Source organism: Akanthomyces muscarius, chromosome 5 (assembly GCF_028009165.1).
Source record: "Akanthomyces muscarius strain Ve6 chromosome 5, whole genome shotgun sequence".
NCBI lineage: Eukaryota > Fungi > Ascomycota > Sordariomycetes > Hypocreales > Cordycipitaceae > Akanthomyces > Akanthomyces muscarius.
The window spans coordinates 1,935,863-1,950,692 of NC_079245.1; the positions used below are offsets into that span (position 1 = coordinate 1,935,863).

The window sequence follows — 14,830 nt, forward strand, 5'->3', positions numbered from 1 at the left end:
GATAAAGCAGGAATATGCATGTGCCCAGAAATTAGATATGATGAAGTAAAAAAAAAATTGAGCTCTCTCGAGAAGTGCGGGACTATGTTGAATTGGCATGTCTCTTTGATTGATAACCTTGTATTCGCGGACGCTTCTAAAATGCTAGTCACTACCGCGTATTAGCGTCCGTGGATGGCCAAGTACAATGCGCCGAGCTAGGCTAACTGCCGCAGACAATATGGTTATAAGATAGCATTAAACTAACAAACTGAGAATCATTTCGCTCAATACAGTTTCAAGCCAATTAGCAATTGCCAGATCAAGGTTTCTGTAAAGGGCTTTAACCAGTCGCTTATGGGTGATTGCTAATCTATTACCCGCCTGCTGATGAAATTATTGTTTTGGGCAAGAAGAAAGGGTGCTTACCACAAAGATCAATAATGTCCAAAGAAAAATCACACGCGTTCAAGCGACTCACTTACTCTCTTTCCTATTCACTGAGGGCGCAATGCGACGGGGAGTTATCAAATGCACTGAGACCGCCCTTATACACTCGCAAATGACGTAAATCCGGCTGCTGATGGCGGCCGCGCTCCTCGATCTGCCACTACGCGCCTAGAGACAGACCCAGGGCAGTACTACAACCATTCAGTATCGATCCCGAGCACTTGAGTTGCCCCCTCAGCTCCGGACTCGGCCCCGAAGTACTGGCAGTTGGGAAATGCGCCGGGCTGAAGACCGCCCCCCACCCCCGCGTTTCTTGCTCATCAGCGCCCTTTTTAGAACTATTGTTGCCCCCACGTTACACAGTCACCTTATAAGGCGAGGTAGAAGAGGCTATCTAGGATCTGCTAGACAGTTGCCACATAAGAGGAAGTGGGTCTCACCCGTTCACCGGTCACAACAGGACCAAACTCGACGGCTCCGCGGAGCTTTTACGCTTTCGCAAGCATCGACGAATCGCTTCAACACGGGTCGTCGCATGCCTCGTATACGCTGCCTCGTTACATAGAACGATAGGCGCCCTTTGCAGGTGTCGTGCACGTACGCAATCATGGCCGTGCGCGGCAAGGTCAAGGACTACTTCCACAACGCCTATCAGCCGGGCGAGCGAGTCCTCATTCAGAAAATCGACTTTTTCATCTTGACATTTTGCTGTCTGAGCTATTTTGTCAATTATGTACGTCTCTGTGACAACGATGCGCTTGTGCTTTGCCAAATCTGACATCACAGTAGCTCGACCGCAGCAACCTTAACAATGCCTACGTCTCGGGCATGAAAGACGACTTGGGCTTTGTTGGAGACCAACTAACGCAAATCAATACCTGTTTCACCGTCGGGTAAGTCGCTGTTGAAAGGCAACTCTGGTAAAAACTGCTAACCACTGTAGCTATGTCGTTGGGCAAATTCCATCCAACCTATCGCTGCACTATGTCAAGCCGCGTATCTGGTTCCCTCTCATGATGGTCCTCTGGGGCGGGCTCACCATGGTCACAGCCTCGGCGCACAAGCCGCAATCCATCATGGCGATTCGTTTCTTCCAGGGCATCTGCGAAGCGTCGACCTTTGTCGGCACCCACTACATCCTGGGTGCATGGTATACTGAGCGCGAACTTGGCAAGCGCAGCGGCATCTTTACCTCATCGGGTCTTGCCGGCACCATGATTGGCGGCTTCATCCAAACGGGCCTCAACCGCAGCCTCGATGGGCGCGGCGGACTGAGTGGCTGGCGCTGGCTGTTCATCATTGATGGGCTAATTACGATGCCGGTAGCGCTCTACGGCTTCGTCTTCTTCCCTGACACGCCGCAGACGACGACGGCCTTTTATCTCACAGAGGAGGAAAAGGAGCTTGCTCGGTCTCGCATGCCCAAGACGGCGACGGAGGAGCAGTCCCCGATGACACTGGCCTTTGTCAAAAAAGTCCTCACCTCGTGGTACTGGTGGGGGTTCGTGATGCTCTGGGTCATTGCGGGCGAGACCGAGTCGTTTAGCAGCAACGCGCTTCTGGCGTTGTACATGCAGAACCACCCGGTCAATAAATACTCCAAGGCGCAACTCAACGACTACCCAACCGGCGTGCCCGCAGTCGGCATCGTGTCGACACTGTTCTGGGCCACGCTGACGGATTTTCTCGGTGGTAAGCGCTATCTCGTCGGCTACTGGATCGGCATCACGGGCATTGCAACATCCGTCATGATTTTGGTGGCATCAAGGAGCCCGACCAGTCCCTCGTCCACCTCCGTGGTGTTTGCTGCGTATTACTGGGCCGGATCGGTGTACGCGTGCCAGGCAACCTTTTTCGCATGGTGCAACGATGCCATGCGCTTTGAACAATCCGTCTTCCGAGGCGTGGTCTTGGCTGGTATGAATCTGGGAAACAATGCTGTGAATGCGTGGTGGATTCTCATCTTTTACGGTGCCTCGCGGGCGCCGTGGTTCATTGTAAGTATTAGTCTCTCCCGTGCTCACACAATTCGTGATTTGCTGATGAGCTTCAAATTTCAGCGCGGCATGTGGGCAATGATTGGATGTTCGATTGCGCTGATTTTCTGGAGCGCTGGACTGTCTTACTTGGCTCGCAAATATCGTCGCCGCAGGTTAGTGGACAGCGCAGAAGTGCATGAAGCTGAGCCGTCCAAGGCAGATGAAAATCACCTCCAATCATGAATTCATATCTGGTAATTAGTGTAGAGATCTTATATATTTCCTGTAACAAAAAGAAGTGAGTCGCTCACTGCGATAAACTGTGCAGACGAAAATCAGTGTGGCCCGTGCTAGGCGTACATAAGTTCCATCCTTGGGGCTGGGGAGCAACTTGGCCACCCTAGTATTTATGGATGCGTAGCGTTAGTCAGTGAATACAGCTTTATATGAGCATCTTAATAAAGGTGACATGTCTTCAAATCTATTCTTTCATTTACATTTAGAGGAGCTATTTGACATGGTGCGATTATCGATTATCTGTTTCATCAACGAAGCATCGCAAGTTTCGGTGCTCCGAGCGAGACTTGACTTCTTTCTAGAGAAATACTACCCATCATGAACAATAGCATCTACGCCGCAACAGCACGCAAGCCACAGAGAAAAGCCTCACCACTTCGATAAATTTGTCTTCGATTTTGTCACCATATAATCATGGATCCCCTGACTGCCTTTCGGTCTTGTAATCAGAAATCTGACCTTTGTCGATTTTGCGAGCAAGGTGATTAGCTCAGCGCATACTTTCTACGTTTCTGGCACGGGAAAATGGCCGGAAACATGGAGTCGCAGACAGTGACTCTCTATATCACGGCTCTTGCAAAAAAGGCAGCTCCCAGGGGCGAGCCCACTGCCTTCGCCATGGATCAAACCTTGGTTGATCTCGGGAACCAATGTCAGACAATTTCAACCGAGCGTCTTTCTACTTTAGAAATCTTCAATTTCAAATGCCAATACAAGATTTGTAAGAGCACTTACCAGGTACTCAGGACTGCGAAACATGCAGCCAAGGTCGGGCACCGAGAATGCCCTTTTTACTTGCATTATGGGCGACTGTACGGGCGAAAGAGCCGCACTCGCGGCCCGTTCCGTTCAACCAAAATATGGCCTCTACATATTTTCCTTCTAACCATTCCTCGATCACCTGGAGTAAAGTGAGTTCGACACCGTACACGCAGTCTATAAGTTGCCGGTCACCAGTGCAGCCAAAGCCGACATACTGAACAGCAAGGTCTCTGACACGTACTAAATCCGTATCGACCATAGGATTTCGCTCTGTTAGCGTTTTCATTGCCTAGATGATACTGGTAGATTTATCTTTCGTGCGCGTCGTTCATCTTCAAGCCAAGGGAGGTTTACTTTGCCGAATGGCGTAATATAGGGCGTTTGTTAGCGAGTGACTCTGTTCCAAGGACCCATGTTTACACTGGAGTTGTTCGCAGTTTCGATGATAGCTTGCAATCGTTGGTCTTGCGCAGTGTATGGGGACTCTGCCGAAGGCCTTAAGGCTGAGTGGACAATCATGCGCAAGGTAACTAGATGGCTGACTGCAGGTGGGCACGTGCCATAGCTACCCCTCTGCTTGCAGGTAGCGATACATGGAAGAATATCAAATAGGGCAGTTTTGTTATTCTGAGTAGGTAAGCAGCCGTGTTATTCAATTTTCACAGCGTGTAAATGAATTGCCATGGCCACTCACGTTGGGCTACAGTCGCTGCTTATAGCTCATTAGCAATGATTGGCTTGTACTGCTTTTTCAGCACTCATCGTGCGATCAAGATGCGCTCCATGGTCTGTCGTGACTCGGTTAATCCCCATCTTTACCCCTGCTTGACATCGAAATGTATCTCAAAAATGAAGGAGATGGTCCAATGGCAAAGGCAGGCAAGGTCCCCAGCTAGCTCCGAGAATGCGTCCACGAGCCCGAGGAGCCCAACAAGCCTTATCATTAATTTCGATCGGTGAAAAAAGTCAGTAATTCTTTTCAGCTCTTGGATCAAGATGCTGAGTCACTCAGTGTGTTGGGTTGTGCTGCGGAATCGCCCGAAATGACTTTCCTGAAGCCTCAAAAAATAGGCATGCAGCCTACGAGTGCTGCGCAAAAAAGTTGAATTACGGGTTTCCACTCCGGGCGTCGCAAGTCCTTGGACTCTCGCAAAACACTCACTCCTGTGTCTGTCTACGTCTCCGACTCAAGATGATACGGTAGATTCACTCATATCATCTCATAGCATCATGTCCAGCCTTTTACCATGGACAGTGTCGGTTGCGCGCCAGCAAGGTAGGATTGTGCTGCAGCAATCGCACTCCTCCCGGGCGGCGACTAGATCAATCAGCTCAAGCACAGGCGCCCAATCGCATCAAAAGCGTCACATCCAGGCCAATTCTACAGCGGATTCGTATTCATCATCGCTCGGTCGCATCGGATGCTCTGTGGTGGCTGCGCGCATCAGCGCCGCGCCTCGCGCCGCATCAGCGCTGTCGAAATCGTTTAGCAGCTCAGCACGCCAAGGGCAAGCCGCCGCGAAAAAGAGCGACAGCAAGGTCGCCAAGAAAGACGACATCGAAGACGATGCCGCGCTTGATGGAACCGAGACGAAAACGCCTGACACTCAACCAAAGCACGCCGCATCGCTCTCTAAAAATGAGCCCGAGGCGGATAATTCCACCGGCGGGCTCTTGCGCCTCCTGAGCATCGCGCGGCCCGAAGCCAAGCCGCTGGGTATCGCAACTGCCTTTCTCGCCGTCTCGGCGACGATTACCATGACCATTCCGTACGCCGTGGGCCGCATCATCGATGCCGCTGGCAAGGCCGGCGTTGTCGAGGTCGCCGGCCACTCCTTTACCCTCACCCAGTTCATCCTCGGCATGGGCACGGTGCTCACAGTCGGCTCGGCCGCTTCATTTACGCGCAACATCATGATGCGCATCATTGGCGAGCGTGTCGTTGCCAAAATGCGCTCGCGCCTGTACCGCCGCACATACACGCAGGATGCCGAGTTCTTCGATGTCAACCCCGTTGGCGACTTGATCTCCAGACTGGGGTCGGATGTCAACATCGTGGGCGACTCGGTGACTACTAGCGTCACATATGCCTTGCGATCTACGTTCAACACCATTGCAGGAATTTCCATCATGCTGTGGACCAGCGCGAAGCTCACAATGCTAATGCTGGTGATATTGCCGCCGATGGCTGTGGGATCACTAATCTATGGACGCTTTGTGGAAAAGATTACCAAGCGCGTGCAAACGAATCTCGGAACCTTGACTAAAATTGCAGAGGAGAGACTTGGCAATGTCAAAACCAGCCAAGCTTTTGTTGGAGAGCGCCAAGAAGTGCATCGATATAATAATCAGATTCGCAAGATTTTCGCGCTGCGGAAACGGGAAGGCATCGTGACGTCGACGTTCTACACATCCACACTCTGGGCGGGCAACATCTCGTTCCTAATCATGCTCACAGTCGGCAACAGCTTCATCCAGTCTGGAGCCATGACGACCGGCGACCTGACGGCCTTTGTCATGTACGCCATGTTTGCCGGCACGGGTATGATGGATTTCTTCTACACGTATACAGAAATCATGCGTGGCTCTGGAGCAGCTCAGCGTCTCTTTGAGTTGTCAGACAAAAAGCCACGGATTCCACAAAGCGGCGGTACGCGCATCGAGTCTGCGCAAGGCGCCGTCAAGTTCACCAACGTGCATTTCGCGTACCCGACGCGGCCAGACGCCAAGATTTTCAACGGGCTCAACTTTGAGATACCCTCTGGCAGCAACGCCTGCATCGTCGGACCCTCGGGCCGCGGCAAGTCCACCATCGGCACACTGCTCCAGCGCTTCTACGACCCCGTCGCCGGCACCATCACCATTGACGACCAGGAAATCTCCCAGATGAGCGTCAAGTCGCTCCGCCGGCGGATTGGCGTCGTGGCGCAGGAGCCCGTGCTCTTCTCGGGCACGATTGCCGAGAACATTGCCTACGGCGTGCCCGGCGCCACCGAGGCCGAGATCCAGCACGCCGCCGCCGTGGCCAACTGCACCTTCATCGCCAACCTGCCCAAGGGGCTTGACACGCAGGTCGGCTCGCGCGGGTCGCAGCTCTCGGGCGGGCAGAAGCAGCGCGTGGCGATTGCGCGCGCGGTGCTCAAGCGGCCCGACATCCTGATCCTCGACGAGGCCACGTCGGCGCTCGACGCCGAGTCGGAGACGCTCGTCAACCAGGCGCTCGGCCGCCTCTTCGAGGGCAACATGACGACCATCTCCATCGCGCACCGCCTCTCGACGATTGAAAAGGCGGACCTGCTGATCGTGCTCAACGCCGATGGCGAGGTCGCCGAGATGGGCAACTACAGGGAGCTGTCGGCGGACAAGGACAGCGAATTCAACAGGCTGATGGAGAATCAGATGCGCTCGCCGCTGGCAAGCAAGCCGGCGGACGATGTCGAGACGATCATGGTGGATGAGGAGGCGATAGAGGAGGCCAAGAAGCGAGAGGCCTAGGGTGTAGGCCTTTGGGCGGTCTACAGGGAACGGGTCATGTAACTTTTTGTTGTATTATTGTGTATACCAGTATTTGTACACTATTTAAAGCTCATTTCTTTTATAGGCATCTTAACTTTTGCCATTTTATTAGAGGTCTCATCGTACTTCTCATTACAGCCCCCTCAGCATTTACGTAAAAGACCGTGCGTTACTACACTCTCATCCGTAAAGAACAAACGCGTGAATGCGAAAGCCGAATTAGGGAACTAATAGAAGACATACAAACAGAAAACTAGCAATTGACCTAGCGGCCCGTCATCGGGCCAACGAAGATGGAAACACCAGGTGATAGTTGTAGAATGACGATCACTGGCCACTGTACATGCACACTGCAACGCGTATCTTGCGTGACATGCGCCTCTAGCAACGAGACTCGGGTGAAGACGGGCTCGACCATAATAAGTTCAAACTACGGCTTATGGACGAAGGCTTGATTTGGCCCGCACTTGGGTTCTTTGCAACAACGGCTCGACGCACTTGAGAGCTTCATGGCGCCGCTGCAAATCACCTAGACGAAGCTTACTTCCAATACCGGCGAACGCCCCAAGAGCGGGAAATCTAGACTGACTGTCAAAAGCACTGATGATATCTGGATTCCAAGGTAAGATGATCCATTGTGTGCGTCCACAACCGCTTGATCTTTTCCTCACTCATCCCCGAGAATCAGCCTGGGCAAATCACATTTGTTTGATTCATCATGTCCTCGCATAACAGACGTGACTGCTTGCTAGCTCTTCAACATCTGCCTGAGTCTATTTCTGGAGCAAGACTCTGATGTCGGGCGAGTAGTGGTTGCCGATGAAGCGCACAAGTTCATGAAGGAGTCGATGGGGTGCTCCAACACAGCAACGAGGCCTTGCCATCATCATCTCACTTCGACGTTTCGCATTTCGATTCTGTCTTGGCTGATGTCTTTGCTTACACTGTTTCTTTGCACACAGAAGAAGCGCTGCTATTTGCCCCCCTGCGCCGCTATTGGTGTTTGCATGCAACGAACCATCTCAGAGGGCGATGCAAAATGTTCTGCGAGCTCATGCAACCCGGCTATGAGCATTCAAGGACAGCAGAGGACCAAACGTCGGCCAGGGGCAAAGCGGCGTCTACAGTGTCCAAGGTCGATTTGGAGATGATATTTCACTGTAGACGAACTGCGTGCCGGGCATCACCGACTAGCTCAACAGCATGTGATCTGTAATAGCTGTTTTGACGAGCAATGGCATGATTCTGCATTTCTGTCCAAACACCAAAAAAAGAGTACATTTCTTCCGCGTAAAGTAGCGAACCAGGTTGTTCCAACAGTGCTGCCGCCCTCTCTGCTCTAGTATATGAGTGTAGTTTAGTTCGGAGAGGGTGGCAACCGACCGAATTCGTCAAGTAATCAGGCAAAGCCAACTAAGCAAGTAAAGCAAGGCCTTGTACCTAAGTAAACTAAGTAAAAAAAAGAGACCCATCAACCAGGTAAGGTAATAGAGTCAAGTTTTGCCTTACTTAGTTGTTAGAGGCACCGTGTATAAACAGGTGCAACGCATGAAACACATACATTAGGTTGAAGCAGAATGCCGGTATCCGCACGTACTGCTGTCAATCTGAACTACTGCGACAATATATAAAGGAGGGTCCTCTTCTTATACCCTGGCAGAGACTTGCAATGTAATTGTAACCCTGCTGCGTGTCAACCAACTGGCAGCAAAGAAATCGGTGAGCCCGGGGCTGAGAACCTGGTAAATGGTGCTATCCGATGCGACAGCCAATTAGTCCTTCAATTCTAGCTGTACGTAAAATCATTTACAGAAATAAAAATAAAAGATTCACAACTCAAAATAGACTAAAACAAAACAAATCATCATTAAGCTTATAGTAATGGTCATTCTGCTTGATGAGGAAGAGCTGGAGGGCGCACATAGGATACAGGCCAGAAATTACGGTCGTAGCAGCGAGCGTAAAGGTCTCCGTGTACGTCTGACCAAGGTTGCTTCATCCACCCAACGTCCTCCTGTGTACTCCCTTCGATGGCCTCAAAACCTTCGTCTGCAGACCAACGTCCTGCACGCCAGCCCGCATCAATTAATTTCAGCCATCCTCTCTGATCCACAGGCAACATAAGATAGGTCAGGTCAGGCTGGTTGACAATGGATCTAAGTGCTTCGGTATCAATCTGAATTGTAAATCGATACCGGGGTGATAGATAAGACGTAGTTTGGGACCGTTCACCTTGCTCTTCAACAAGGTTATCAGCAACCCATTGGCGAAAGTGATCTCGTATAGCATGTGAGTCGATTCCATCAAAAATCTGGACCTTGTCCATAATAGTGCTTTTTCTAAGGTCTAGCACGTCTCGTCCATTATAAAACTCAAAGCAATCTTGAGTTGCCTCATGAATGCGGCTCAAACACCGCGCCCAGTCTTCATCGTTTGCATAGGTGGTGCGATAGATTACGAACCCCCATGAGCGATGGCCGTCATTTTGCATTCTTTCCTCGATAATATCCGCAGTGTTGAGATGCCTCGAAGATTCTGGGGTGCGCTGGGATGGCGATCGCGGTCTGCGGGTGCCGTTCTGCCGTGCTTGGATAAATTGTTCTAAATCCATAATGAGGATCCAACGTTAGGTAGTCGGAAATCAAGTTATGGAAGAAGAGAGAAAAAAGAAAAAAAGAGGCAAAGAGTTGGCCCCCACCAAAAAAATTGATGCGGTATCGATTCTATATAAACGGGTAATTACATTAAAAAGAAAGAGGCTAGGAAAGGAAGGGGGAAGAAGAAGATGGTGACAGTTTAGGGATCTGGGATATCTACTGCACAGAGAATCGTATCTGTATCCATCTAGGTATGTAGGTACTGATACAGTACCGGCCCGTGTTTCTGCAGGTTCGAGAGGAACTTACAGGGCATCAAGTCCACTAAAAGCAGCGGTGGTCCCTGTGTAATGCTTAAATTTTAGCGCGCCTGTCCCGCTGAACTGCTTTCCCCCTTGGCCTTTGGCGGGTTGGTGGGCTTGTTACCCCTCATTCAGTGGGCTGCAGCAGGGAAAACGCGCCACCAATGAATGACGTTGCCGTTATTTCCAAAGAGGCCTCACATAACATCTGTCCCGCGGGGTCTGAAACTCTGGCGCTTGCTAGACCAATCCGGTCCATTCGTCTTTGACCCGTCCGCTCTCTGCTGTTCCCTTTTTTTCTTTCTTGACATAACTTCAGCGCCACGTTAATTTCTTTTTCTTAACTTGCAACACAGTCTGCTCTTGTTGGTACGGTTCGTCGCGGTTGCCTTACTTCCACCATGTCTTCTGGACACAATGTAAGTCCCTCCGCCGTGCGACGACAAATACTTTCCCCGGCTTCTCTAAGCAACTAACCGTTTGCGACGACGTCATTCAGGATCCGAAGCTGCTTTACGCCGTGGGTGGTGTCAAGGCTTATCACATTGCCAATGGCGACGAGCAGTCCCTCACGCCCTCGGGCCCGCAAACACTGTCGCTCCTCATGGTGCCGACCTCGTCTGGCTTCGCCGACCCTTCTGGTCTTGCCAGCGGCAATGGCGAGGAAGACTTCTATCTACACCTTCACCTCCCGCCCGAGCTCGACCTCCCCATGCCCGCGACGACGCAGATTTATCACCAGCCGCCTAGCAGCTATCTGATCCCCCGCTGGGACCTAGGCCCCGGCAGCGGCGCCTTTACGCGCCTCGAGTTTCCTGCCCCCAACAGTCGCCCTGGTATCCAGGAGGACGTCGATACTTTTGAAACCATTCTGGCCCAGTGCACCGCTTTTCTCGAGCGTGCCCCTCCTCCCCGACCTCCTCGCTCCAAGGCGGCCGAGGCCAAGGCCAAAGAGGCCGCTGGCGAGGCTCCGCCACCATACAACCCCGCTAGCTTCGAGGCCGGCGAGGCATACGTCCAAGGCAGCGCCAGCTCGCATGTTGGTGGCAGAATTGTGCTGGTCGATGAGGAGGATGGCAGTGTCATTGGTGAGCTGAGCGAAGGCTTCAAGGTTGTCGAAGACAGCGGTGTTCGTCCTGGTAACAAGGGTAAGTCCACTACAATCTTCATGTCTGGATGAGCAGAAAATCACTAACACGCCATCCCAGACCCTGTCGAAATCACCCTCCCCGAGGATGGCTCCCATAATATTTCCGTCGAGCCCGCCGAGTATGACTATATTGAGGACTCTGTCCACCCCGCCTATAAGAAGTCGACACTTGTAAGCGGTGCTACCCGCGCCTCGCGACTCCTCATCACAACCTCCGACTATGTCGGCAAGATGCTGCAGGGCCAAGCCGACAGCTTTACACACAAGACAGAGCCCGTTTCCAACCCCGTTACCTTTACGCCCGCCACGCAGGAGCGTATTCGCCGCATCAATCAGTTCTCAAGCAAGGCCGCCGGCCTCTCCTCCTCCACCGTCGGCTCCATCAGCAAGGTCACGCAGAACCTCGCCTCCAACATCCGTCGCAAGGACGGCAACGCCCGTGGCTACGACAAGGACGGCAATCTCGTTGAGAGCTACAAACCAGGCATCCTCAACAAGAGCCTCATGGCCTTCAACACGATTGTCGACGGCGCCGAACAGGCCGGCAAAACGCTACTCGGCAGTACAACCACGAGCGTCTCCACAGTGGTTGGCCACCGCTGGGGTCCTGATGCGGGCGAAGCTGCGAAGAATATTGGAGGCGGGTTCAAGAATGTCGGTCTTGTCTACATCGACGTCACTGGTGTTTCGAGACGCGCCATTCTCAAGAGCGTTGCCAAGGGCATGCTTGTCGGCCAGGTCAAGGATGGCGGCAAGGTCTATGTCGGCGGTGGTGACGGTGCCACGGTATCTGGAGGCAATGGGTCCGGCAAACCGGCAGCATCTGCTGCTTATGGTGACTCCAAGGGCAAGAAGCCATCGAAATAATTACGAGGAAGCCACCCCCGCCGGGGTAGCTAATCAATTGTTCGGTCATCTGGGTACGCATATTGACCACAAACAAAATATCACAAAAAAAAAAAGTATGAGATACGATTCAGACATATGAAAATAAATATTATTGACCGTTAAATTTATTTAATATGTCGTTGTCGTGAATTCTGCAAAACACGGCTCCGTCAGTCATCACGTGTAGCCGCGGGGCAGCTTGTCGGCGCGTCGCGTCTCCCAACCTCACCTTGACACTATTTCGGCAGCTAGATCACAAGGTTCAAGAAACAGCATTCACAAGTACAATTAGCAAATTTAAGCAACCCGAGCCTGTACCGCACCGTTGATGCGCGCCGAAATCTGCCGCGCAGCTGCGCCTCGTCCTCTGCTGCGTCGGCGTGGTTCCTGATCTGCCCCGCCAAACGGCATCCTAATCATATGAGGGCTACCGACAACATTTGTACTTTGAAGTCCACCAAAGCACTCTCGCCGTGGATTTTTCTAACAGAGACACAGATATTAGATAAAAATGCTTCACGAAATCCTGCTCTCCCTCTCGGGGCACCCCTCCCCGCTGCTCACAGCCGCGATCTCCGACACCACCTCATCCTCCTTTGCCCTCTCGCCGTCTGAGCGGCAACTACTCGCCTCGGCCGCGCACCTCTCCGACCTGCACATCAAGCTCATCAAGCACTCTGCGCGCATCACCTCTTCCCACCCGTCGACCGTCTGCCGCGCCATCGCCACCGCCATTCAGTCAGTACACCTCGCCGCGCTCCGTCGCACGGTGCTTGAGGTGGAGGCGGGCATCCTGCGGCAGGACCCGGACCTTGTGGGCGCCTACAACATTGTGCCGCTGACGGCCGTCATGGGCATGTTCCAGCCTTGGACGCGTCGTCTCGAGTGGCTCTGGGAGGTAGTGCAATTTGTCGAGGCCAAGGACGCCAGCGGGCGGCTGTGCTGGGGCGCGCGCGCCATCGATCGCCTGCGCGCCGAACTGCAGAGCGGCTACCGCGACGTCGAAGAGACGGCGCTGACGCTGGTCGCCGCGGCGGAAACGGCCTGGCTTCGGCAGGTCTCGGCGTGGATCTTTTACGGCCGCCTGCCGAGCGCGACCGGCGGCGAGGACTTTTTCATCCGCAGCAGCGAAGACGGGGACTACGTGAGCGTCGCGGGCCTGCTCCCGGCCTTTGTCACGCCAGCGACGGCAAAGTCGATGCTGTTCATCGGCAGGTCCCTGAACCAGATTCGCGCACGTAGCACGACACTCTCGACGGCAAGCGGTTTCCATAACACAGCGGCCAAACTGCAGGCCCTGGTCGACCTAAAATCGCCGCTCAGCTCGGCGAGTTTTACCGGTACGATACGCGACATCCGGCAGTCGCTATCGCAGGATATTCTAGAGGAGATATTACCACTGTCGGAAGTCATGTCGACCATGCAGCTCCTCCGCGAATTCTTCCTGCTCGGCCGCGGCGAGTTTGCCATGGCGTTGACGCAAGAAGCCGACGAGCGCATCCGCCGCCGTTGGCGACGAGCCGGCAACCTCGCGCGCGAAGCCGCGAGCGTCCAAAACGTCACGGTCAAGAGCGGCGAGGTGTCAGCGGCGCTGGCCCGGACATGGGCGTCACTATCCTCATTTGAGCAGTCTGTCGAGGACGGCGACGGCGACGAGCTACTCGACCGTGCGCGCGACTCGCTCCGCCTCCAGCTCGTCAAGTCCCGACCCGACATCTCCGTTACCGCTCGTCCAGGCCTGAGCGAGGCCGCCGTCGCGCGGCTCGCCGGCTTGCCCTTTGGCAGCCTGCTCTTCTCCGTGCCCGTCACGCTCGCGATGCAGCTGCCGCCGGCCGTCGATATGGTCATCTCCCCGTCCGACATGCAGCTCTATAGCTGCGTCAACGCCTACCTCATTGCGCTCCGCCGCGCGCACATCCGCCTCACCGACCTGTGGAAGTTGACGTCGCTGCGGCGCCACTACCCCGGGCCGCGGGGCGCGACAGAGTACGCACAGGAGCTGCGGCAGCGGTGGTCGGCCCGCGCGCGCGTCCTGCGCGGCACGTGGACGACGGCCAGCGCCGCCATCTTCTTCCTCGGCGAGACGGAGGCGTACTTCCAGACGCAGGTCGTCGCGGGGCTGTGGCGTGGTTTCCAAGCCTGGCTCACCGGCGAGACCAAGCACGATAACAACACGCAGGACCCTGTCGCACCAGCCGACGAAATGGATATAAGCGACGACGACGACGACGACGCTTTAGTCCAGCCCACCCCTCCTCCAACTCGTCCCACCACAAGTTCTTCCTGCGCTGCCGCTGCTGCCCCTCGCAAAGCCCGGCACGACCAGCAAACGCTCGCCACCGGACACACCGTCTACCTTGACACGCTCGTACACCGTCTCCTCCTCACGCAGGAAGACTACACACGTCCTCTCTACGCGCTTCTCGTGCACATTGACCACCTCGTCACGCACGTCCACCGCCTCCACAGCATCTTCACGTCCATCGACCTCGAGACGGACGCCGGCGTTGTCGACGCCTCGGCCAACCTCGAGGCCGAGGAGGCGCAGGTCCTGCAGCAGCTGCGAGCCGTGGAGCGCAGCGTGCGCGGTGGCATCGAGGACGTCGTGGCCGCGCTCGAGGCCCTCAGCGTGGACGAAGGGTTCCTGCAGGCGTGGGATGGCGACGCGCCGCTGGCGGCGACCGAGGCGGCGGCGGTGGCGCAGATGGACGATTGGGCGCCGGGAGAGGCATATCGACCAGAGAGGGTGGGTGGGCTAAATAGATTGCTGATGCAGCTGAAGTTTGGTAGCTAGAAGAAGAAGAGAAGGAGGATATGCGCAGAAACTACGGATAGATTAATGAAGAACATGACCACGCTTATTTATGATATTTAACTACTCAGGAGTCAGAAAAGAGAGGCTGGTTAAGA

General features: G+C 54.0%; 4 protein-coding genes across 4 annotated transcripts; all 4 read left to right on the plus strand.

The window, feature by feature from the left end:
• Positions 1–1,036: 1,036 nt before the first annotated feature.
• LMH87_009927 (uncharacterized protein) lies at positions 1,037–2,651 on the plus strand (the record flags this gene model as incomplete). The annotated part of the gene is made up of 4 exons (XM_056197008.1): positions 1,037–1,162; positions 1,219–1,322; positions 1,373–2,426; positions 2,490–2,651. 4 exons carry the CDS (start codon positions 1,037–1,039, stop codon positions 2,649–2,651), a joined length of 1,446 nt encoding a protein of 481 aa, XP_056054100.1.
• A 2,046-nt stretch (positions 2,652–4,697) lies between these two features.
• LMH87_009928 (uncharacterized protein) lies at positions 4,698–6,962 on the plus strand (the record flags this gene model as incomplete). The annotated part of the gene is made up of 1 exon (XM_056197009.1): positions 4,698–6,962. The coding sequence occupies one exon, from the start codon at positions 4,698–4,700 to the stop codon at positions 6,960–6,962; it is 2,265 nt and encodes a 754-aa protein (XP_056054101.1).
• Positions 6,963–10,283: 3,321 nt separating this feature from the next.
• Positions 10,284–11,899, plus strand: LMH87_009929 (uncharacterized protein; the record flags this gene model as incomplete). Its single annotated transcript, XM_056197010.1, has 3 exons — positions 10,284–10,301; positions 10,382–11,030; positions 11,091–11,899. 3 exons carry the CDS (start codon positions 10,284–10,286, stop codon positions 11,897–11,899), a joined length of 1,476 nt encoding a protein of 491 aa, XP_056054102.1.
• A 532-nt stretch (positions 11,900–12,431) lies between these two features.
• On the plus strand, positions 12,432–14,714 carry LMH87_009930 (uncharacterized protein; the record flags this gene model as incomplete). Its single annotated transcript, XM_056197011.1, has 1 exon — positions 12,432–14,714. The coding sequence occupies one exon, from the start codon at positions 12,432–12,434 to the stop codon at positions 14,712–14,714; it is 2,283 nt and encodes a 760-aa protein (XP_056054103.1).
• Between the last annotated feature and the right edge of the window lie 116 nt (positions 14,715–14,830).